The sequence below is a fragment of the Channa argus genome, chromosome 10, assembly GCF_033026475.1.
Source record: "Channa argus isolate prfri chromosome 10, Channa argus male v1.0, whole genome shotgun sequence".
NCBI classification, from domain to species: Eukaryota; Metazoa; Chordata; class Actinopteri; order Anabantiformes; family Channidae; genus Channa; species Channa argus.
This window is the reverse complement of record NC_090206.1, coordinates 16,153,081-16,176,664: the sequence shown is the minus strand read 5'-3', so window position 1 is coordinate 16,176,664 and position 23,584 is coordinate 16,153,081. Positions and strand designations below refer to the sequence as shown.

The window sequence follows — 23,584 nt, the reverse complement described above, 5'->3', positions numbered from 1 at the left end:
ACAGAGCCATGAGTTGGTTTTTGACCATAAAGTCCTTGACAACTGGCTGTGGCTTTTAGTCTTTAAATTAGTTATGTATCAGATGCTGCATATTTGTGTTTATTTCATGGTTTATTAGTATCCCACGTTCCAGTAGGTACAGGTGAAGACACTGGCCACCAAAAACTGTGACCCTGTGTGCATAGTGTGAAAGATCCCCATCCATCCATTATCACTTAGTGTTAGGGAAATTGACCCTATCCCACCTGTCATTGGGAAGGATGCAGGATACACCATGGACATGTCACCAGTCTATGTCAGGGACAACAAAGAGAGACCTACACAGACAGACAACCATTCACACCTACGGGCAAGTTAGAAACACCATCTAGCCTAACATGCATCTCTTTAGGCTGATGAATGAAAACCAAAGTAACTGGGGATTCGAACCTGGGACCTTCTAGGTGTTAGGAGGCAGAGCTCATTACTCCACCAGCATGCTGCGCAAGGATCTTCTTACTGCTAACTATATCCTTTTCAACTGTGATTTAGCTGATTTAAGATCCCACTAATGTTAATAATATTCACCTGTACATGACTCTCTAATGTGTAAACGGCGTCGCATCAATGGGCAAGTTGCAGCTCAAGAATGGCAAACAGGGATGGTTCTAGACAATAGAAAATATAAAAAGCATATAAAAAGACCAGTGCTCACTGTATTTGTCAACATTTAATGGATATATTGTCACAGTATTTTTAATTCTAACACAAGAAGTTTTTACTAATCTTCCTAACTAACATAAATCCAGTAACAGCTCCCATTTAGTAGAATAAAACTTAACACTGGACCTTTTTTGCCTGTGTACAGATTCAATGAACGAAATACTATAATTCATGAATAAGTGATTTTTAGACATCTTGGTGGGTAGCCTTTATTCAGTTTGGACAGATCTAGTGCAAGCTGGCTTTTTTTGGTCTTTTTAGTGCTGATCTAAAGTAACAGACTTTATGTATATGGCATGATTTTTGCAAAGGAGAGCCAAGAGGTACATTTCCATTTACGCCAAACTAAATCTTTAAACATCAATATTAGTAAATGGAAGGAGAAATAGGATGCATTAGTCCATACTAGTGATTTCAAAATGCTGCTTTAGTGGTGATCTCAGTGTGATTTTCAGCTTAGGCTCATTCACACTGACAGTTAAAGGCTTATCCTAATGCTATTAAATCACCGCCCTGACAGCCCAGCTCTTTTTATCTGTATCTTTTTAAGTTTTCAATACGGCTCTTTTCTTTGCTCTCTGTTCCTCTTCAGTCTTATTGTTAATTACAGCTCAGAACTTGGAGAGGACTGTTAATCTGTCAGAGTTGGCTTTTATTGCTGCTCTGCTGCTATCCCATTATACCGTTATTATAGTTGCGGGTGTAGGCCTATAATTGCTCTAAGTAGAAGGAAAAGGTAGGAGAGATTCAAGCTGCCTGAAGGCTTCTTGTCATGGCAACCGCCCCCTTCATAGTCTGTCCTGGCAAAGTTTCTAAAAATGATAAAGCCGCCTGTGAACAAACAGACTCCTGTCTTAACTTGACTGCTGCACCTCAGACAGGCACAAACTATTGGAAAAACAACTTAATTTGTCCATGTGGTCTTCAATTTTCTTTCAACTACCTTAAAAAGATCAAATGCACCATCTAACCATGTAAGATCACAGGAGCCCGGCCAGATAGGGTGTTGTTGGTGGGCAACGTAATGTGAAGCTTAAAAGTAAAAAAAAACAAAAACAATAAAAAAAAACAAAACAAAAAAAACTTTCAGACGGCAGTTTTTTTCATGTCTCTTTTTCTCAAAGCCAAATATAGACAAGCCACTGCCACGTCATCTGGCCAGCAGTACTTTCTTAAATGGTAAGAGAGGGTGAGATGGGGTTCAGAGAATCAGCACAAACAAGTGTGGTTATATATTATCTTGTTTGCAACCATATTTTCCACAAACACCTGAAACAATTTTGGCTGTCATGGAAAGCTTGACAGTTTTATTGAAAAAGAAAAAACCCAAACAATTACAAAAATAAATACAGATAAAACCACTGGGGGTTAATCTCAGGGAACATTTCCATTCGTTCAAATCATACCCCCCCACTGGCAGCATCAGCCATTTAAAACTTCAATGGCCTATTTTCTCGTGGCACCAAGTCAAACCAGACTCCAGCCTCTCTCTTCTCTCTATGAACAACACAGTCCCACAGCCGATACTAGATGCACAATGTCTACACCTCATCTTCGTTCAGCAGCATGTTGGGGATTCCTCTGGAGATTGGGAACTCTCGTCCGGACTCAGGACATTTCAGACATCCCTCGATTACCTCTACCTGCAAAATGCAAAGACAGAAACAGATGAGAGTACGCCACCGCCAGTAGTTGATCCACAGTAGGTCACCACAGTGGAACCTGTTCCGCACATTGATTTTGCATGAGTTTTTAGGCCGAATGCCCTTCCTGCCACTACTCTCCCTGGGCTTAGGTCAGGCACCAAAGTCGCCCCTTGGTGGCTGGGAAGGCCATACTTGGTGAGGTGGGATTTGAACCCACAGCATTCTGCAACCCAACCCAATGCTCTAACCACTGATCCTCCAGGCCCCTTATTAAATCTTTATGCTACAGTATACAATGATAGATTTGATCAAGGTTATTAAACTCACAGATGGTGGCCTGGTACAGAGTCATGAAACATTTGTTACTGGACCATGAGGAGGAGAAAAAACAAACAAAAAACAACAACATGATTTTGGAAAGACACCATGAAACAAAAACAATATAAAATGCAAGCATACAATTTAATATTATCAACATTTTTTAGCATTCAGGTTTACATTAACTTTGTGAGAGACTAGCTATATACGCTGCGAGTTTATGATTTCTACTATCTTTAACCATAATGCAACTGCGCCGCACAAACCAATTTAAAGTTACCCTGTGTAGATTCCCACCATAGAGATATGGGGTAGTGTTGTAAGCCCCTGTTTTGTAACTTTGCACTATTACAGTGATTTACAGGTGATGGTAAATGTGCCAAAAAATGCAAAGTTACGGTAAAAAAAAAGAAGAAAACTACTAGAAAGTAAAAAAATCATGTATCAATCAGGGATTGGAGAATGGTTTTGCTAAAGCTTTATGGTAAGGGAAATGGTCAATAAACGTGTTAGACCTCAAAGATTCACACAAAGCATTTCATCAGTTTGAATAAAAGTTAAACAAAACATCTTTACATTTACATAGAAACTCCATAGTACATCTTTAAATTACATTTCTGCTCAGTTTAATTTTTCAGCTCCAAGTATTCTTTTCCTTTTCTGTTTTTCCAATTGACATTAAGGCCATTCTAAAAATGTGTTTTTGAAAATAAATTTGACATATAAAGTAGAATAAATGCTGCAAAACATGGTCTTTGCAAAGGCATGAAACTGCCACTATTAGCCAATGGACACAAAATCAGCATTTTTTCTGATAATTAATTAATGCCCAACACTCTCCAATTCCAATTTCTCCAATATACAACTTACATTTTTCATTCTTATAATCACTGAAAACTACATATATTTTAGTCTTGGCGTGACAAAACAAGTCATAAAGAAATTGGTCCTATTTTTGCACAACTTTCCCGTAACTCTTCTGCATCAAAAACAACCCCCCACCAGTAGTGGCAGGAATGACTGTAAGTGCTGGATATTGGCTCTGAACTAAAGAGTTGATTTTACTACACACTGTGCAGATAAAAGGCAACCGTCCATAAAGTGTTTGCCAGTATTGTAGTTGGGCATTTACATATTTCTCCATTAAACAAGTCTAAACACAAATAAGATTAAACCCTAAACACATTTCTTTACTCTACATTTCTAAACTCTAACAATTATTTAATGTCAGTGACAAATGACTCAAACAAGACACATCTACACATCATGCAGCCCTAACTGAAACACAATTGACCAATGCGCTCATGAAACACCTCCAGATTTAAATTGTGCACTGTGAACAGGAGTGAATCCAAGATTTATGTCTGGATTTTAAAATCAAAACCAATAAAATTGTGACTTGTTAGTTATTTTTTTTATCTAACCCTACTTCTTACCTCTAATAGCACTCTGTGCACTCTCTTTAGAAACTCTTCATTTTTCTCGTACTCTGGCAGTAGCTCTTCTGGCAGATCTTGTCGGTGACCTAACTGTAGAACAACAAATAAAAATGACACAGATATTACAGCATTGACTATTTGCAACAACAGAATGAATAAATAAATGAGATACAAAATGATATGAAAACAGCATCTCAGTGATGGCTGCACCTTTTCTAAAAATAACAGCCTTAGGTATGAATACAGTATGTATCTTTTTATGACTCAGACTGATTAAAAAATACTGCCATTTGTTGTCTTCACAAAGTTCAGCTTGGAACTAATCTACTATTGAACAGCGTGCTTCATGAAGTCTGCGTGGCTGAGTACACATCATGTAAACTTTTTTCCTACTACTGTTGACACAAATCTGGCTCTGGAAATGTTTATAATAATGCAGGCTCATTTAGTGGTTACCTCCTCTGCAGCCTGGATCAGAGCACTCCATTCCAGTTTGGGAATCATCCGGCTGACAAACTGGGGGTTAAACTCCACATCATTCACCTTCACCTCAGTTGCCTGAACACACACATCAGGAAACAACACATCTTAGAAAGTTGGTCATTCGTAGTCCTAAAAGAGCGGCATTTATCTGTAATCTACAATCAGATAGTAACAAACTAATTTTCATGAAATCAGACTTCAGTTGAACTAGTGCTGAAGCATATGCGACATCGACTAGCCACAACAGTAAATCCAATGTGCAGGTCCTATCATGTTCCACAACAAACCCATTTTGCTTTTATATAAAATAGATGAATAAAATTGTTACCGTCACGTTTTACACTGTGGGGTGATTAAGTTAAGATTAAGTTTGCGAAGATGCTTTGTTAGCATGCTAAACATCAAATCAAGTTAGCTGCTATTGAACGATAACTCTGACATTAGTTAACAAGCAAATCGACCAAAAGAAAATAATGAAGCATACACTGCCTGTAGGGAGTAGGCTGTGTTAAATCAGTGCGGTTAGTAACTCCGGTGCTAATCCAGTGTTGACAAGTTTACCTTGATGAGCAGCGGGTATCCTTTGGTGACGCCTTTCACATGAGATGTCAACATGTTGTGCGTGAGCAGTTTCATGTTTACAGACAGAAATTAGAGACAACACCTCTGTTTAAAATGAATTCTACTAATAAATCCAGATTACGATATTAACGCTTTATCGTATATTAACCGCGTTGGACGCTGTTTACATGTGGACCGGAAGTGCGATTGGTGCGCCGCTTAAAACATCCGCGGAGCTGCTGCCTCACTTCCAATGGTTCCTTGGTTATAGAAGAAATGTAACTATTTTTAATGTCGATACGACCTTATAGTCATGTCTATAATGTACCAGACTCTGTCAAAATCAAATTATCTGATGTTTTATTCTGCAACGCCATTGTCTTTTATAGTTATAAACGTTAGCAAATGTGTTATTCTAATATTTGACAAGTACGGTAGAAATAAAATGTGTTAAAGCTTGACTTGTTTAATGAGAGTACCACCCAGGAGCTTCAGACCTAGAGGCATTCGAACACCCCCGTAACAGTAACAAAATATGTTGACAGTGGTCATTATGTTGGTTAACAGCCAATGAAAGTGTTCAGTTTTTATACTCAAATGTTTTATTTTTTTGAATTAATTTTGTATAGTCATTGTTTTTGTATTATACAGGTCAATCATACAGTTTATTATATAGTAAATAGTAATTACATATAAGGTGTAACAAGCATCAACCTGCCACCCTCTCAGACATGCACCATGCACTCACAGAAACAGTCTCTCTCACACACACACGCGCACGCACACACCTTACACTTAAACAATAAAAATGTAAAATATTTCTTTAAACCACAAAACTCATCCTCCATTGTCACCAGAATCACATCCTCTCAACTCATATATTGAAAGAGTATGACAATACTTATGTTTTAACAAAATACCAAAACAAACACAAAATAAATGCAGGAAGGCAACTAAAGACAAGGAAATTCTGAAGACAGAGCACATTAATTCAGATCCCAAGCTCTGATCTTTAACTCAAGGAAACAAGCACAGATGCAGGTTGAAGAGCCACTGACAGACATCCGTTTATAAAACAATTAACAATGCATGTGAGACTTCAACATAACCAATGTGCTACCGAATTTAGAGGCTTTTTGTGATCCGTTGTTTCTAGTCATTCAGGTATGTATCAGTAGGAGCCAAAATGTGTTAAACTTATCACAGGGAGGGTACAGGATTAAGGAAGGCAGCACAAACTAGTTAAAAAGGTCACTCTTCAAGGTTTATGGCACAAATAATAGCACTAAGAAGCAGGTGCATAGAAGGGCCAAAACTGAACCAATCCGACAGTATGGCATTGTAAAGTCAGGACGAAAACCCATCTACAAACACCCAGTAAGTGTTCGCAAAGGACACTTGATTAAAATATTTTCCCTGTCTCCACTAGAAACTCACTGGATAACAAAGTTCAGTACTCTAAAGCTGTGGTCACATCACTTGTTAATTCAACGCACACTGCACCCAAACAAGGTGAATTTATGTCTTAGTTTAGCTGCTAGAAAGCCATTCTGGTGATGCTGCTGACAACTGGTGAAGGATGGATAATACAGAAACAGTGGGGATTTATGGTATAAGTTCACCTACCTATCAGGTTAAAAGAAAAGAGAAATAGTTGTATAAAGGACAACCACGTCTCACAATAAAATTAGCCATTATATTTTAAAGCTGATTTGACCCCTGCCAAGATGACTGCCCTTCTCTCTGCACTTTATTAACAGATGAAAATAACATCTTAAATCATAATCCCACCTCTTCTTGGTTGGATTAAAAATTAAGATAGATATGTTTACACAAACAGAATAGAGAACCAGAACACTACTGTATTACTGAGGGGAGGAATATGAGGAAAGTTCCTGTTAAAGGTAAAACAGAAAAATTAAATCTGGTAAATCCATGTGTGATGAAGTCACATAACACTGTGTGTCAGTAACTGCAGTAGTAGATATTCGCAGCTTTCTTTTCGCATTGGAGCACATACTGACTCTTGTAAGTCCATACACACATGCAAATACACATTCATACCTGGATTGACTCTTTAGATGAGACTGTCCCAAATCATCACACACACACACGCATACACACACATACTCTCTCTCTCTCCATCATCATTCTTGGCTGTCCTCCGTGCGCCACTTCAGGAAATCCTCCTTCCGAGCGTCTGGTTTAATCTGATTCCGCATGCCGCCAAGCAGATTAGATGTGGCTTCAGATGCAACTATCAAGGGTCGGACAACCGTGGGTGGAATCTGCCGCAGGACACCACCCACAGCACCAGGAAGACCCTTCTGTTCATGGCCGCGGGACGCTACATCACAGAGAGTCTGAGCTGTGTCAATCACTCCCTGAAAAGCAGAGTGAGAGTCCAGACACATTTAGTCAAAATATTTACCCGCACAAAAAAAAAAAAAACAAAACACAACAGCATAGAGAAAGAATTCAGGATATGTGGAAATACTCTGGTCTATTAATCAATTTATTTAATGTCAGGCAAAAGTTTCTTTAACCATTGGGGATGTCTTTAAAATTCTGTTTTGTCCAATCAAGATTTCTGTCATCTGTCATACTATGACAGATGACATTAAGAAGCAGAAAGCTGTCACATCTGAGAGGTCAGAAAAAAACAAATCAAAATTCGATACATAAGAGCTTGTTTAGCAAGTCCATTTTCAACTAAGTGATTAATGGACTAACAATAATAATCATCATCATCATCATCATCATCATCATCATTTTGGCTCTATAGCAAAATCTTTTTACATGCGCATACATTGTTACATATATTTTGTTTTGAGTTTCTGCACTACTATGATCTATAGAACTGTCCATAATCAACTCTGAGATGTTAAGTTTGGGGGACATACCTCTCTGACAGTGTCATAGGCCTTGGCAACACCTTCTCTGAGATCTGCAGGCTGGGCTGCTCTGCGGGGCCGGCCCTCAGTGATGGCATAGCGATTCAGCGGTGGGGTTGGAGAGAGAATGTCATAGACAGTTTCTGCTGTAGCCTGTAAAAATAGCAGAGCAAAACAAACATGAGAATGTGACTATAAGCCATATTGCAAAGCCCCTTGAGGCAAACATGTGATTTTGAGCAGACTTGGCAGCAAATATCTGACACTTGCTGTAGATACTGTAGATACACTTATTTACATTATGGACACAGATGGATCCAAAATTTTGACATCTGCACGGTCAAATATTTTTTCAAATGCCTTTCTATGACACTGAAAATTATTTAAAGACTGCGTACCTGAATGGCTTGCACCAGCCTGTTGCTGAGCTCCAGAGCAGCAGATGCTGTGGAGGTGCCAAAGGACGCTGCCCCCCTCTGGAGACCTCGAATAATGCGTCCATCTTTCCTGTACTGCTCTATGGGCAACCAGAATAGATCTCTCACTCCATGGACTGGAGGTGGACAAAGGGGAAAAGGAAAGAAAAAAAAAGAAATGGAACATGACTAGGAACATGTAAATGTAACTGACAATTCACAAGAGTGAGTTTGAAGCAGACATATGCAACTCACACAGCTGGACAACCGAGTGCATGGGGCCAACACCTCCCAGAATCCCCGGCAATTGATTCTTCCTAATGTCTGTCAGCCACTCCGTGACGGCATACTGGATCACTTTGTCAACACCCAGAAGACTAGAAAATTTGGAAGAAAGAGAAACGTACAACTAAACAGCCACAACAGGTTGACTTTTAAGCATAGCAATCTGGTTTGGGTCAATTACAAATAAGCTCCACAAGTCGATCTGTGCATCTTTTACCCATGTCTGCAACAGAGCCTCTTCAGCTTCAACTCAGAACAGTTTAACTGGGCCAGGCCGATTAGAATCCCTGCAAATGTTCCCTGTAAAACAAAGAGTTAGGGAAAAGCTGTGAAAAAATTCCTGCTCAATTACACAGAAATCCTACAAATTTTGTAATTATGAGGATTTAGTTTTGAGTGATCTCTCTTACCTGTTCAATGACCACATGTTTGCCCTGATAGTCCAACCAGATAGGCACTTCGGAGGTGAAACGGAACTCCCTGAAAAGGAAGGAGAAAAGGAATAGACACATAAGTCAGTCATCATAAATCAATAATTTAAAGGCTTTATAATTAAAAAAAAAAAAAATAGTTCTACAGGGGCTGTGTTATGACATATAGAACCGTGTCATCACAGGACACCTTGGTCACATCAATTTTATGGTTTATGAATAGCTTTTTATTTATGCTCAAACCTTAACAAAAAACAAATTCAAAAGTTTGTTTGTTGTTGTGGATTTACATAATGCCAATAAGAAGTTAATATTCTAATTTAACATATTTTCACATTACTGGACTATAAGATGTTTAGTAATTATTTGCTGCAACTGAAACATTAAACCACATGTTTCTTTGGGGCTGAGTGTTGCGCATTTTCATTTAACGGAAATGTGAAATTACCGGAAGTAGATTGGCTGGTCAGAAGAGGAAGAGGAGCCAGCAGATGAGGAGCTTTGTTCACTGTAGGTAGTTTCGATGGAAGCTGTGAGGTCAGGACCTAGACCAGTAGCTGCAGCCGCCTCTTCAGATGCCTTCTGGTTGGCATCTGCCTTCACTGAAAATAAAAAGAGAATAATATAAAAAATACATATTAGCCAGAGCATGCCTTATAATAAACACAGCATCATTTAAATGTGGGTGCAAGCAATAAAAACAAATAACGTCAAAGTGACTATATGCAGCACTTGTATGCAAACACAGCAGCTTAGCTAATGAGAGAAGCCCACTTAACACATTTGTTAATACTTTTTTATTGGACAAAAGAATTTAATACGCTGAAATACAATAATAAACACATCATTAAGATTAACTAACCTTCAGTTGCAGGGTCCACAGGCAGGTAAGGGTTCACAGAAGAAGACAGATCACTAAAGAAGTCCTTCAAGAAGAAAAGTGCATCCTGGACAGGGGATCCCCCCCAAAAAAACCTGATTAGATACAAGGGCAGTCCAAATGGTGTTGTGTAAACTGTGTCAGAATTACTGCTACAAAAAAAGATTAGTTTGACAATTCCAGTGACGTGTAAAGTGGCTGATTTTACCTGGGTTGGTAAAAATGAGAAACAAACCAGTTGAAACTGTGAAAACGTGCTAAATGAGACACACTTTAAAGTCATCGAGTGGCTTAGTCACTCATGTAGATTTCAATTACAGCTGAAGATCAAAAACAATTTTGGGAAGTAGCAGGTGTCATATATTGTAAATAAAACAGGGTTTGGTTGGATAATATTAAATTGCAACTGTTAAGTCCGAGTAGCCAAAGGTACCTGGTCAATGTTAAGTCGTAGTGGCAGCAGACTGACTCGAAGACAGCACTCTGGACCTCCAAGGCCAGACTCTGGACACACTTGCAACGCCTTCACAGTCAGCTACAGAAAATAGACCAAAAAGAAAATTCAACATCATCAGATGATAGAAGAAAATAATTCCTAGTACTCATCTAAACCCTTAATATAAGTCATAAAACCTTGTCAGATCAATTTTAAACCCAACCAACATCTGTGATGAGTGGTTTATAAATCACTCTTTCTGTCTCTCCCTCTCCACCCCATCCCTCCCTACAGGCCTCTATGCTGTCTCACCATGTTGGAGTGGGCTCGGCGGGGCATGCTCTCACTGGTGTAGAGGTAGAGAAATTTGTTAAGTTGAGAGGAAGCCAATCGGTCTCGAACCTCCAGCTCCTGGACAATGAAAACCTGCCTGGAGACAGGGTGCTCACCCCCGGAACCCACCCCCACCCCAGCTGCCACTGACCCATCCCCATCCTGCCCAGCTACCGCCACTGGGTAGGACTCATGCTGGAAAGACACCTGGGGGACAAAACAGGAGGAGAATGTGTTTGTATCAGTCTTTTGATGCAATAGTCTTGGTATTCAGGTAAAGCTGTAGATCAGGGGTCACCAACCTTTTTGAAACTGAGAGCTACTTCTTGGGTACCGATTAATGCAAAGGGCTACCAGATTAATACGCACTTTTGAAATAACAACTTTGCTCAATTTACCGTTAATTATATGTTATTAATAATTAATTAAATTAATGATATTCATCTATGTGAAGACACGGATCATCTTAATGATTTCTCACAATAACTATCAAATGTGAATTAAAAAAGAAAAGCAACAAAAAAATTAGATGCAGCTCATTGGTAAGTGGCGCTATGGTGAGCTATTTTTAGAACAGGCCCGCGGGCTACTCATGTGGTCCTTGCGGGCTAACTGGTGCCCACGGGCACCATGTTGGTGACCCCTGCTGTAGATCTAGTGGAAAGGTTTAAAAAAAAACAAAACAAAACAAAAAATTAAAAATAAGAGAAGCAGTACAAGTTTCAAGTGACATTTTGGGAAAGTTTATTTTAAATCTTTAAAATGGAAAAAAAATGGATGTATAAATACACAAATGCCTAAAGATTTTAAATCTTTTCATTATTTGCAACAGAAATCTACATCAAAACAGACTAGCAACCATCATCTTACACACATACTCTTTATTGTATATAACGTACCTTTGTGAGCTGGATCTCCATCAGCAGTGTGTGCTGGCGCCCACTACCTCCAGCCCAGCGCCAAGAGTTCTGTGGACGAGAGGAAGTGATGGAGCGAGATGGAGAGCCACGGACACCAGCAGGAACTAAACGACCTCTGTAGAGAGATAAGGATAGAAAAGAGTTGAAGGAGAGTGAGAGAAAATTAAACACACTACTTACACAGGTAAATACTCATCTTCACCAATAATGTTTATTTTATATAATTTATTACATTTAGGAACCTACTTTTGACAGTGTGTACATTACCTGTTTGCATGCTGTGCATGTACAGATATGGGTTTTCCACCAAAGTCCTTGCCCCCATAGAGATGCCAGACCACAGAGATCTCTCGCAGCACCACTCTGCTCTGGGGCACTGGGAAACGGCTGGGTGCCCTGAGCAGGTCTGAACTGCCTCGAGGCCTTGAGAAGTGACTGTCCTTCACCCTGATGGACCCCTGGGACAGCACTGTCACCACAGGCTCTCCATCCTTTGGCTGCAACAAGTCAAAACATGTGGATAAAAAAAAAATTAAAATCCAAATAAATACAGTTTATCAAAAAATACAAACAGCGTAAGCTCTAGGAGAGACTCACAGGAATGCCCATGCCAGGAGCCTCTAGGATGCAGAAGTCGTCATTGTCGCTGGATCCCTCTGAGCATTCATCTGACATATCTGCCTGTGCCTCTGTTGCTGTGGCAACAAGCTGATCAAGCTCAGAGTCCTCACCCTCCAGGACAGAAGAGCTGTGCTTCGACGCTTCACCAGGGAACAAGTATACAGAGACAGGAGATCCTCTTGGCACAGAGGGTGAAACTGGATAAACAAAAAGCCCATCATCCAGTGTAAGAAATAACAAACATGCAAAGCTTGTTGCAGGTTTTCCACAAATCAATTGACCCAATGGGCTCATGTGCACTGTGCATACAGATATAAATCACATAACTTTCTTATATGAGATTTTTTCTTGCGCTGTAAAATATGGCAAATGATTTTGTATTGATTAAGTATTTAGTTAAGGTGATAATGAAGTCCTCTGGATCAGTCAAGCTTCGCCATAGTTTTATAGCACTTATGGAAATAATTTTGACTAGCCTATAATCCTCTTCCTTTCCACAAGGAAACACAAGTCAGCAGTTTTACAGAAGCATATTCTTTTGGTATGAGCAGCATAAAACAAAACAAACAAAAAAAAGACACTCTGTAGTACCGGGATCTAAACTCTCTTCTCTGTAGTTCTTCTCTGTGTCAATTAAAGCATCAGCCAGATCATACTGGTTAATCTCAGCGGTTTCAGCTGGAGGGCAGGGCATCCCAGAGGCAGGACTTTCTGACAGCTAACAAGAAAGAATATTATTTAGACATTAGATTTATAAATGTATTTATTTATACAGCCTTTCAACATATTCTTACAAATTATTTTCATGTATTTTGAAAACATTCATATACTATATTAGATTAATACAGAATTTCATTATTGAAATTTTTGAGTGCTTGTGATGCTTAATATCTTCCAAATTTTAGTTCATATTAAGTCACCAAGGGTGAGTGCATTAATTATATACATAAAATCCTAGTTGCACTTGTTAAATAAGTGGCACTCATTAATTCCTCTCGAATCCTTATCTTTATTCTACAGTGAATACAAAGGTCTTACTGGTAATTTCTGGCCAGCAATCTCAGTGGGTGAGGTGTGCCGTGGCGGGGGATGCAGGTCCCCTTGGGAGACCAGGTACTGAAGCAGATTAACCAGGGCAGCACAGGAATCGGCACAGGTATGAAGGTGGACCACATTGTTGGAGCAACGCAGTTCAAAGAGAGGCTGGGCCTTGAAAAATAGAGGCAACACAAAAATAATTTATATTAATAGAGTAAACAGAGTTATGCAGGGAGATGGGAGGAGAGAGAAAAAGCTAATGCCTAAACATTTTACACTGGAGAATTTAGTTTTGCAGCTACCTGTCTCTCCATTAGTAGCAATATTGCTAATGATGAAATTGTCATTTACACACGTTTGATTAATCTTTGCCCATGTGTTCACTTCTTTCTTCTCTATCTATTGTGGAACTTCTTTATTGTCTGGTTTCATTTCCAAAATTATAATGTAGTATGTGGTTCCAGAAAAATAGTGCAGGAGTTCAGAAACTACAAACTGTTCATTTTACATCACTCCCAGTATATTTCATAAAAAGTGCAGCGGCTGTAGCTCAGTTGGTAGAGCAATCATCCACAAATCATAGGGTCAGTGTCTGCTACTTCTTTCTATATGTAGAAGAGTCCCTGGGCAAGATACTGAACCCCAAAGTTGTCCCCAGTGTCTGCTACTTACTTGTATGTCGATTTGGAAAAAAACTGATAACATCCATTAAATGACTAACAAAGATTATATGTGATGCATATAAAAACTTACCTGCAGTGTTTTACATAAACTTTGAACTGACCTTTCTCACTTTTGCAAAGCTTGTTACTGATTCGTTCAAAGCCCAGCTGCTTCACTGTTCAGCGACAACACATTTACTGTTGTTTTGTTGATTATGGTTCCATGCCCAACTAAAAACCGATGCTAGGCTTAAAGTGGATGCTTAAAGTTTGAACCTATAATTATTGTGAAACTAAATTATGAAAGAACAAACATTTGTAAACAGGGGTCCCACGCTTGTTTGCGGTTTTTGAAGGAAATTGAACTAAATTATAATGTTTTGTTGATGTTTAAATTTTTTCTGACAGTTCATTTTTTCTGCGGTTCTTTGTGACTGCTGGCTGTAAGTGAAGGAAACAAGTATGTACACAAATGGTGAGCACTCACTAGTTTGGCTGTAGCACTGCCTTTCCATGTTGTGATAGCGAGCTCCAGCAAGTCAATGTCCAGGACGCACACATATTCTGCATGAACCAAAGAAAGAGCCGTGGTTTCATTAGGGTGATTGTTTATGTTAAAAATACTGAACTAATACTGCACTGAACATATTATAAGACACCCCTCACTGTAAGAATATCTCCTTTTCCAACCATTGATTTTGGAAAGATTTTGATTCAAGTATATCTGAAACTGTTATTTTCACTATTGATTAATCTGCAACTTATTTTTATCTATAACATTTCGGGGAAATATGTGACGAGAATTATTTAGTTTTCGTACTCCTCTCATAATGACACTTTGTGACACTTCTGATTCTTTGCTGCTTAACGTAGAATGTGTCCCTTTGTTTATTTCTGCAGTTGCAGTTAAGATTTCAGGAGACAAGATTCAACTTGTAAAAAACATGTAATATACAGGCTGGAAATCCTCATTTTCTTTAACTACAAAGCTCAGGCATTCATCATGCGTCTTACCTCTCCGTAAGTCCACAGTATTAGTCTCACATTTATCAGAGAGGTAGAGAGCAGAGTCATCCAAGATGAATCTGACCACAACATAAAAACACAACTTACACAAATGTCTCACACGAGTCATAACTTCATGTAATAGAGTTTATTTTAACAAATGGTCAATCTGAGCCCAGTTCGACTGTACCTTAGGTGAAAAGTGGCAGTGTCTACAATGATATTACTGGACAGAGAGAAGGACTCTGCTGTAAACAACACTCGCAGAGGCAGATACAGCGGTCTATAAAACACAAGAACAGAAAATGTGAAAATGTTTGTGTGAATGCTATGTTTACATTTTGTCTCTTAAGACTTTGTGTTGTCTGTTCTCATTCCAGGTCTCCATGATAAGGAGGGTGTCTAATAATTCAAGCCTGTTTACAGGAATCTGCAAGCTGCTACTTGAAACTCCATAACATAAATCTATTGGACTGCTCTGTTCAGTACACAGGACATCCCCTGCATGTCTGTCCATCTGGAAGAATGGTTCACTTCTGTTTTTGATGCTGAGGTTTCTTCCATGTTTTTTTTTTTACCTTATACAATTCAAACATTTAAGAGTATTAGTTGTTCTTACCTATATGAAGCCCTCTGAGGAATATTTGTGATATATTATATAAAGAAATTGATAAATGGGTAAAGGGTGAAATAAGGAAAAAACACATACCTGTAGTCAACAGCACAGGTAGCAAGGTGTGTGTGGAGCACAGTGATGACAGCAGGTGCTGTATAGCCCAGAATGGGATCATCAATGACATCTAGGAAGTCAACCAGCTGCAAATAACAAAAACTTTTAGTTTACAACATTTTAGATACAACAAATGGCAATTTAAATGCATCCACCTAATCTGATTTCTTCTTGGAGTGTGATTTTTCTGCATGCCTGCAAATGGTTTAAATGGTAAATAAAACAGAAGAATATAAATTTGCTGTAATAATAACAATTTGCCTTGATCAAACTCTACAAATGACAATGTACTTATTTATGGGCTCGGGATTGGCACCAAGGTGGCCCTCAGTAGGACCACATCCAGAGGGGTGGGATTCGATCCCGCAGCCTCCTGCATCCCAACCCAATGCTCTACCCATTGAGCCACCAGGTCCCGTTAATATAGCAGTAAACCAGCCATATATACTGTACTGTATGTCAATAATTTTCACACTTCCCAAAAAAAAAATCACAATAATTTCCCAAGTACCATGCACCTGAATGATGCAGGTAATACCCTAATTGATTTAAATGGAAAATGCTTTGCTGTCAAATAGCACTAAGATGATGAAGACTAAAATTCTGTGATTTAGAAAAGTAACAGCACATCATATCTCAGAAAAAAATAGAAAAAATAGATTGTAAACAGAAGATCTAACTACTTTTTTCCCCATTAGGCGGGGAAAAAAGTGTGAAATAAGAAAACAATTTGAAATGCCTATTAATTAAATAATAAATCCAACAAAATGCAAATAAACAAGGAGTGCTTAGTATGTTGCGGGTAACAGTGTTTTCCTTTCATAAGCACTTCCCTCTACTGTTTCTTACATGCTCATGCCAGCTCTGACTGGTTTGTGTCACATAATGTCGCATTGTGGCACCTTGAAGTCGAAGGGCAACTACAAACTCCTACAAGGAGACACAAAAAACAAACATTGTTTCATATCAAACTAACACTTGCTGCAAAATCCGAAGTACAGTAAGAGGAAGACATACCTTGACATTTCTCTGGAGGTCCAGTGTGATTTTGATGGCTGTGGACAACATATGTGGCTCTGTCTCTCTGCCACTCACACTGCTCACGCCCACCTCTGTGGGGTAGATGGTAGGGTCTAAGTCCTTCGGAGGAGTGAAGCTGGGCATCTCCAGTCGCTGTGGGATTGGGGTGTCTTTCACCCCCGCTGCATTGATGTGGATAAAGGAAATGTACTTTTTACTTGGCATTGATTCCATTTTAATAAAACTAAAGGTAGAAAAGATTAATTATGTTCATAGACAATAAAACATAATTGTTCACCTCGATGATAGAGCTCAACTCGTCTGCTCTCCAGACACAGGAAATTGAGATTGGGGTCATTCTGGTGTTGTGCCACACTGAATATTTTTCCCCCTTCTAAGTCAAGTACAATTTCGCCATGACTCTGGTCCTCCTGAATAAATTAGATAAAATAAATAGAACTTCATAGTTTAAATAGACTAAGTGGAGGAAGCAAGTTAATCCCATTATTAAAGTGTATGGATCTTATTAAATTAAGTAGCCTCCTAATATTATGGTTGGCAGCCACCTAACTCACCTTCCTGTCTGTTCTGGCTTCTAGGCGACCTTTGCTGATAAACACAGTTAGGGAAAGAAGGCTGAGGTTGTGGTTGGGGCAGGGAGCTGTCTGTTGTGTCCTTCCAGCTGATTCACTGGCCAAGTAGAAAGGGGGCTCGTCCTCTTCTGAATCAGAGTCTATGGAGAAGAGAAAAAGGAAAACAGGTTTCAGAAATCAGTGGAGAAACTAACTTTATCTAAAGACAACACAAAACCTGCTACATTCTTTTTGACTACGCTAGTTGCTATTATTTCTAATACATGTATGTGCCAAACTCACCCAATCTAAAAGCTGACTTGCAGAGCTGGAAGTCATCACTGTGGTGGTAGCGGCTTTGGTCAGGACTGTAGGCCGAAGGGGGAGGAGGTGGCTCCCACATCAACAGATCATTATTAATCCTTTGAGAAAAAGTGGATGAGTGGAGGAAAAAAAAAAATTAATACTACTTCTGATACAGGATCTAACACCAATAAAAACAACACAAAAGGAACATAGCTGGAATTTTTAATAGCAGCTCAGAAGCAAGGACACCAGCAATATAATATAAAAGGATGTTTAAATAATGGATAAAGTATATCTTGTGAACCTGTATTTAACTAAAATTGAACTTGCTGCATATAAAATCTTGTAAGGTGAAAAAGATCCTAATTTTGAAACATTACACAGATGGTCTAAAATATTATATATTATAACTACTTAATCATGCCTTTGCTACTAATGATGTACCTGTTGTAGATGCTCTGGAAGGCCTGTTTGCTGGGAAGGAGGATGTAGGCCAGTGGAAGACTGATGTCCACAGCACACTGACACTGACTAACACACTGTGCCTGAAACTGACTCATCTCCTCTGGGTCAGCTGGAATCACCATCTGAAACAAGGCAGGAGGAGAAATGAGGAGGAAGTAGTTCAGTCTGGAAACCTGCTGTGAGCTCTGAAGGACTAAGTAACGGGTGGCTGCAAACCTCCTCAGTCTCAAACATGGTGCGGTTGGAGGAGAATGGAGAGCTGGTTTTGTCGTTGAGTTCACAGTGACTTTCACAGAAGGCGGCACCCAGATCCCCAATAAAACCCAGGTTCATTCCACTCAGACCTGTTGCTGGGCCAAGAGCCTCGCCCCCTCGTACACGTACTGATATCCTGTTCAGAGCAACATGAGTACAGCCAGATTTTGATACTGGCTCAAGTTCAAAGTACATTTTCTAATATTATTTTTAATTTGATAAGCAAGAATGGCTTATTTTAGACAGCAGAAACTTCCACTCACTGTTAGAGTGCTTCAGTAATGTACAGATTTTTAGCAGCTTCCAGCAAGTGAAATGTTTCTGTGAACTGCAAAAGTAGTTATTCTTCTGATCACCACTACTAACCTTGGTAGAGTGTCACGGTCCTTTTTCACTCTGATACAGGGGAAAGAGCCGCCCTCCCAGCCCTCATATGACCCTAGAAAGACAACGCATTTTAAAGGTCTGAATGTATAACAACATATCCAAGTTGTTTTTATAGCTTTTAATAATGAACTGTCTAAAGTCTGTGATATGATGGTTCAAGTTACAGCCAGGGAACATTAACTTCAAGCAAATCCTTGTACAATATATAAAATAATTTATGTTGTACAATCTTATATGCAACAGTGTAAAAGATTACTCACAACTAACATAGATAAAATCAAAATAGATACATTGCTTCTGAAGGCTCATATAAAAGCAATCAAGTCTTAGATATTAAACCTTTAGGACAAACATTTAATACAGCTACAACATAATAAAATGAAGGAAACCGTAAAATTTTTCATAGAAAATAAAAGCTACACAAAAATGCAACATTCACCATTTCTACTGCGGTAGAAAATCCTTTTTTTTTTACTCATGAAAGTGACCATCATATTAAGAAGCCTAAAATGCCTGGTTTCATTACAGCTTTTCTAAAAAACTGTGATGCATGTTGCAATGTTTTTATAATGTTTTAAATTGGAATATTGCACAAAATTCACAGGCTATTGGTTGAATTAAAAGTTGATTGCAACCGTGCGAATTCCTGGAGGGGCCAGGTAATATACAGGGAGTGTTCCCACCATGAAGGTCAGTGAAGGAGGCCTCCAGCAGCTGGGTGAGGCAGGGAGCCCATGCCTGTCCCTGTGTGTTCTGCTCGCCCTGGAGGTCTGGAGCCTCCTGGTGCTTCAGCTCCAGTTCTGTCAGCTCCAGCACCAAGGTTTCCTGCCGCACTGCCCTCTGGGTTGGAAGCCGACGCTTAGGAAGGGGACGTAAGTCAGGTATGGGGAAACGAAGCCTAAGTACTGTGTGTGGTGAGAGGAGGGTGAAGGAGGAGTAGAGCTCACTGCTCTGGGTCTAGGAAAAAAGAAAGTCAAAAATTTTTTAGTTTTTCAGTCACACCTGTAGTTAGTGTTGACCACTGAGAAGCTTTTTTACATTGATGCCTGAGCTCAACCTGTACTAACCAACTGCTCATTTACTGTTAAGCCTGAAATGTGTTCACGTTTGTGTCAGCACAAAATATCATCCATCATTATCTTAACCACTTATCCTGTTCAGCGTCATGAGGGGGCTCTGAGAGGTGGGCTACACCCTGGACAGGTCACCGGTCAATCTCAGAACCAACACAGAAAGACATACACAGACAGACGACCATTCATGCCCACAATAACACCTACAGGCACCAATAATCTAACATGCATGTCTTTAGATGGGGAACACATCCAAACTCCACACAGAAAGGCTGTAGCCAGCAGGAAGATTTGAAACGGGGACCTTCTAGCTGTGAGGCAACACCACTAACCACTCCCCCATGATGCTGCCCCCCAAAATAACTTGGTTAGAGATGCCGTGAAGCAGGTGGAAATGCTTTAACCGTATGTGTGTTGCAGGCCACAAGGGCCAATACCATCCTTGTCAAGAAAAGTGCTAACCTTTTTTCCCTTTCACAAAACACCAAGTATCATCAGAAGTAGCTTTTTTTTTTACTTGTCATAGTTATGCAAAAATATTTAACTCACTATAATAAAATTATATATTTACATTAAATTCTCTGATATGATGGATTTTCACAGAATTCATCTGTTTCTATGTGTTCCTTGTCTTTAATGTGATAAGTATGTTTATTAGGGAATAAAATGTATGTGGGGTTCCACCTGTGCAAGTCCGGGTCCAGTAGTCTGTGTGGGACAGTAGCTGAAGGCTTTGCTCAGGCTTCCCAGGCGACTAAGGATGTCTAGGTCCAGCTCAGTGGTAAGCTCTGCCAGTTCCACTCGCACCACACTGTCCCGCCGTACAACCCGCTGTTTACCCTGTCAACGGACGGACACACACACAAAACTTTACTACTGAACAAATCAAACAATATTTGTACAACACAATTTCTAAATGGAAATGCAAGGTGCTCTACAGTAAGTTTTGAAAATATCAAGTCACTGTGTGTTTAAATACACACCTTACAAAAGTTTTTTTCACTGAGGCTGTAGTGTACTTTAGCACACGGCCTGGCTATAGCTCCAACTGTGAACAGACCAGCTTTCTGGAATTGAAGCAACTGGAAAGAGAAAGAAACTTACAATTACAATTTCACCTCTAGTATATAAACATGATAACAACAAGTATGGGCTACTTTCAAACAACAAGTTTACTTATATATGACATTTTTAGTTTGACTATGATTTGGGTCCCCCTCCATCCTGCATGTGATGGAGGTTCTAGCACATAGGAAAGATGAACAACAGCTGTGTGTGACAATGAGATCTTACATCTTAGAATAATTGTGATCACTTAAAGCAGTTATCATTTTTACTGCAAATGTTATTGGCTACACTGAAGACATAATGACGTAATGTCATTATAACATAACAGAGTCAGCTTAACAGTGACTCAGACAAAGACAATTTCTACCTCACTGTGCTCTGGCTTGCCATCCTCCCAGAGGCACTCTAACAGCTCCAGTCTGCTAAAGGAAAGATCAGAGGTCACGGCTCGACTGTGATGTCTCCCACTCCGTATCTCACAAGCAACCTGCACTGCTGCTCCAGTTAGTCTAGAAGAGATGATGCAGGAATGAGAAAAAGAATGAGTCACTGTCTGGTAGAAGCTTGCAGAAGGCCACAACAACAGCTGTGTGTGTGTGTGTGTTCATGTGCACTGTTGGCATTAAGATGATATAATAAACAATACACTTGAAGGAAGCCGAAGTATTTTGAAAGCCAACAAAACAACAATACATATGCAATTTGTCCTTCTGCAATATACACAATATTAAATTATATTTAGGTTTGTCATACATCACATCTCCAAAATATAGGACATAGATAAGTTTCCAAATACTTCAAAAACATTCATTTCCACAAGTTATGCACTGGACTGTGTTCTATTTAGAAAAGAAAGAACATGTACTACATGTCTCTATTAAAAATGCAACTGTTGTATGGGAAGGAATTTAGGTGTATCCACCAGGGACAAAATGTGTGTCTGTGTTTCCTACCTGAGATGGGAATGTGGGCAGGCCTTTGCAAAGCCCCCTCTCAGATGATTGAAATCTCTCTCACTGAACATGCTGTCCTTGAAGAAAGCCAACTCTCGGAAGAACACCTGAGACACCTGAGCCAATGATGAGGCACCATCTGGCCTAGAGGGTGGGTCCTCCTGCAGCAGGGTTAGGGTGAGCCCGCCAAGTGACAAACGCATCAAAACATCAGCCTTCAGCTGCTCTGCCTGGCCACTGTTGGAACGTCCTGCAAGGAAAAAGATGAAAAACTAAGACTGATGAGACTGAATTCATAACTAAAATATGCAGGCTTTCTTAACTTAAAAGCAAGGTAAAGAAGGAAAAAATTGGTTTCATTATGTTAGTGAACAATTTTAACATAAAAAAGTTAAATTATAAACTTGATATGTTTGACCTGCAGATTTTTTCACAGCTGATTTTACCTCTGGACTGACCGCTGGCCTGCGGTAGACTTGACAGGCAACCTGCTACAGGATATCTCCTGGGACAGTTGACCATGCCCTGACAAGAAATACAAATTAAAATCAGATTGTTTGTGAAATATATTTACAAATTTCAGTGTCATGTTTGTTTTAATATCATGCCAACATAACCAATTTTTTACACAACTATTTAAAAAAAGGCAAAGGACAAAATAACAAATCTAACCTAAAGTAGAAATATTAATACTATTCTTGGCACTTGAAATAAACTAAAATACTAAAATGAAATACCCAGCAACAAACTCAAAGCCTGTACCTGTTTAGCCAGTAATGTTGGCTGGGTGAGGCTGGTCAGACTATTTGTTGAGGATTCCATATCACTGTCTGACAGTTCGCTGCCAGAGCGTGCAGACAACACACTACTGATCATCCCGGCAGGACCCATGGAGTAAAACATATCTACAGGAATAAAAAAATAAAATAAAAAACAAGCATACATGCCGCACACACGTGCAGACACACAGACACCAAAATGTAAAGCACTTCATAGGAGATGTAAAAAAAAGTAGATGTCAGGGTTACTTCAAGGTCAGGCATCTTCTTATTAAAAAACAACGACAACAACAACAACAAAAAACAGAATCACAACTCAAGACAACTAATTCAGTGTCTTTTAAACTGTTATATCAAATACTGATTTATTGTATATGATGATGATATAGACTTCTGTTGTAATCCGAAAAAATTAAAAACACATTGGCCACATGCACCACTCCACTGGGTGACATGTTTCTTTATTCTGAAAACCAAGTCCCTTGTAAATACTGTCCATACTCTTTGGAGTCTCTGTGATTCTACCTTAAATGTCATACTTGCGCAGTTTACTGGCCTCGATACAAAGAAGTATCCATTATCCATTTTATGTAAGTATCCTGTATCCATTTTGTTACCAGGCAAAAATCTAGTTTTCAGTCGTTTTTTTCCAAACAGACAGTATTTCTTTAGTCAAGGGGAGTGGGAGTACCTTTTTGTCATAACAGCATCACTTTGGAAGAAGAATAAAAAAGTCAGTGTCTGGTATGATTACCTGTTTTTAGACTGGCTGAGGTTATGATGTAAGTACTCAGACAGACAAATTATAAGGTGAACTTTGTTGCCCTGCATACCTCCATTTGCAAGGCTGGTGACGTAGGGCTCCAGGTCAGGATCTGCGTCCCCCTCCCTGTCTCTAGGACTGGA

The 23,584-nt window shown here is 39.3% G+C and overlaps 2 protein-coding genes and 1 non-coding gene across 4 annotated transcripts in view; all 3 read right to left on the bottom strand.

The window, feature by feature from the left end:
• Positions 1-1,017: 1,017 nt before the first annotated feature.
• On the bottom strand, positions 1,018-5,377 carry trmt112 (tRNA methyltransferase activator subunit 11-2). Its single transcript, XM_067517660.1, has 4 exons — positions 5,150-5,377; positions 4,562-4,663; positions 4,103-4,195; positions 1,018-2,345 (listed from the first exon to the last, which is right to left on the bottom strand). The coding sequence occupies exons 1-4, from the start codon at positions 5,222-5,224 to the stop codon at positions 2,244-2,246; spliced, it is 372 nt and encodes a 123-aa protein (XP_067373761.1). The 5' UTR covers positions 5,225-5,377; the 3' UTR covers positions 1,018-2,243.
• Positions 5,378-5,781: 404 nt separating this feature from the next.
• Positions 5,782-23,584, bottom strand: part of atg2a (autophagy related 2A) — a 23,855-nt gene continuing 6,052 nt past the window's right edge. The window contains exons 8-42 of one of the 2 annotated variants that reach the window (XM_067517656.1): positions 23,512-23,584; positions 22,662-22,804; positions 22,346-22,424; positions 21,900-22,149; positions 21,314-21,455; positions 20,862-20,960; positions 20,563-20,718; positions 19,489-19,762; positions 18,785-18,857; positions 18,380-18,554; positions 18,143-18,285; positions 17,696-17,814; positions 17,396-17,553; positions 17,119-17,251; positions 16,818-17,002; positions 16,650-16,730; positions 15,780-15,886; positions 15,261-15,353; positions 15,080-15,150; positions 14,553-14,629; positions 13,404-13,574; positions 12,957-13,083; positions 12,342-12,562; positions 12,012-12,241; positions 11,724-11,859; positions 10,804-11,031; positions 10,489-10,590; positions 10,038-10,122; positions 9,624-9,777; positions 9,155-9,224; positions 8,962-9,044; positions 8,715-8,836; positions 8,442-8,596; positions 8,053-8,196; positions 5,782-7,533 (exon numbers count right to left, since the gene is read on the bottom strand). The exon at positions 23,512-23,584 is cut by the window's right edge and continues 92 nt beyond it. In XM_067517656.1, coding sequence (XP_067373757.1) covers positions 7,297-7,533; positions 8,053-8,196; positions 8,442-8,596; positions 8,715-8,836; positions 8,962-9,044; positions 9,155-9,224; positions 9,624-9,777; positions 10,038-10,122; positions 10,489-10,590; positions 10,804-11,031; positions 11,724-11,859; positions 12,012-12,241; positions 12,342-12,562; positions 12,957-13,083; positions 13,404-13,574; positions 14,553-14,629; positions 15,080-15,150; positions 15,261-15,353; positions 15,780-15,886; positions 16,650-16,730; positions 16,818-17,002; positions 17,119-17,251; positions 17,396-17,553; positions 17,696-17,814; positions 18,143-18,285; positions 18,380-18,554; positions 18,785-18,857; positions 19,489-19,762; positions 20,563-20,718; positions 20,862-20,960; positions 21,314-21,455; positions 21,900-22,149; positions 22,346-22,424; positions 22,662-22,804; positions 23,512-23,584 — 4,896 coding nt within the window. In that variant the 3' untranslated portion in view covers positions 5,782-7,296. The remainder of the gene's footprint in view (positions 7,534-8,052; positions 8,197-8,441; positions 8,597-8,714; positions 8,837-8,961; positions 9,045-9,154; positions 9,225-9,623; positions 9,778-10,037; positions 10,123-10,488; positions 10,591-10,803; positions 11,032-11,723; positions 11,860-12,011; positions 12,242-12,341; positions 12,563-12,956; positions 13,084-13,403; positions 13,575-14,552; positions 14,630-15,079; positions 15,151-15,260; positions 15,354-15,779; positions 15,887-16,649; positions 16,731-16,817; positions 17,003-17,118; positions 17,252-17,395; positions 17,554-17,695; positions 17,815-18,142; positions 18,286-18,379; positions 18,555-18,784; positions 18,858-19,488; positions 19,763-20,562; positions 20,719-20,861; positions 20,961-21,313; positions 21,456-21,899; positions 22,150-22,345; positions 22,425-22,661; positions 22,805-23,511) is intronic. The other variant, XM_067517657.1, reaches the window with a different exon arrangement.
• Positions 20,235-20,363, bottom strand: LOC137134674 (U6atac minor spliceosomal RNA). The gene has a single exon (XR_010915462.1). It is a non-coding gene; the product is annotated as a U6atac minor spliceosomal RNA (small nuclear RNA).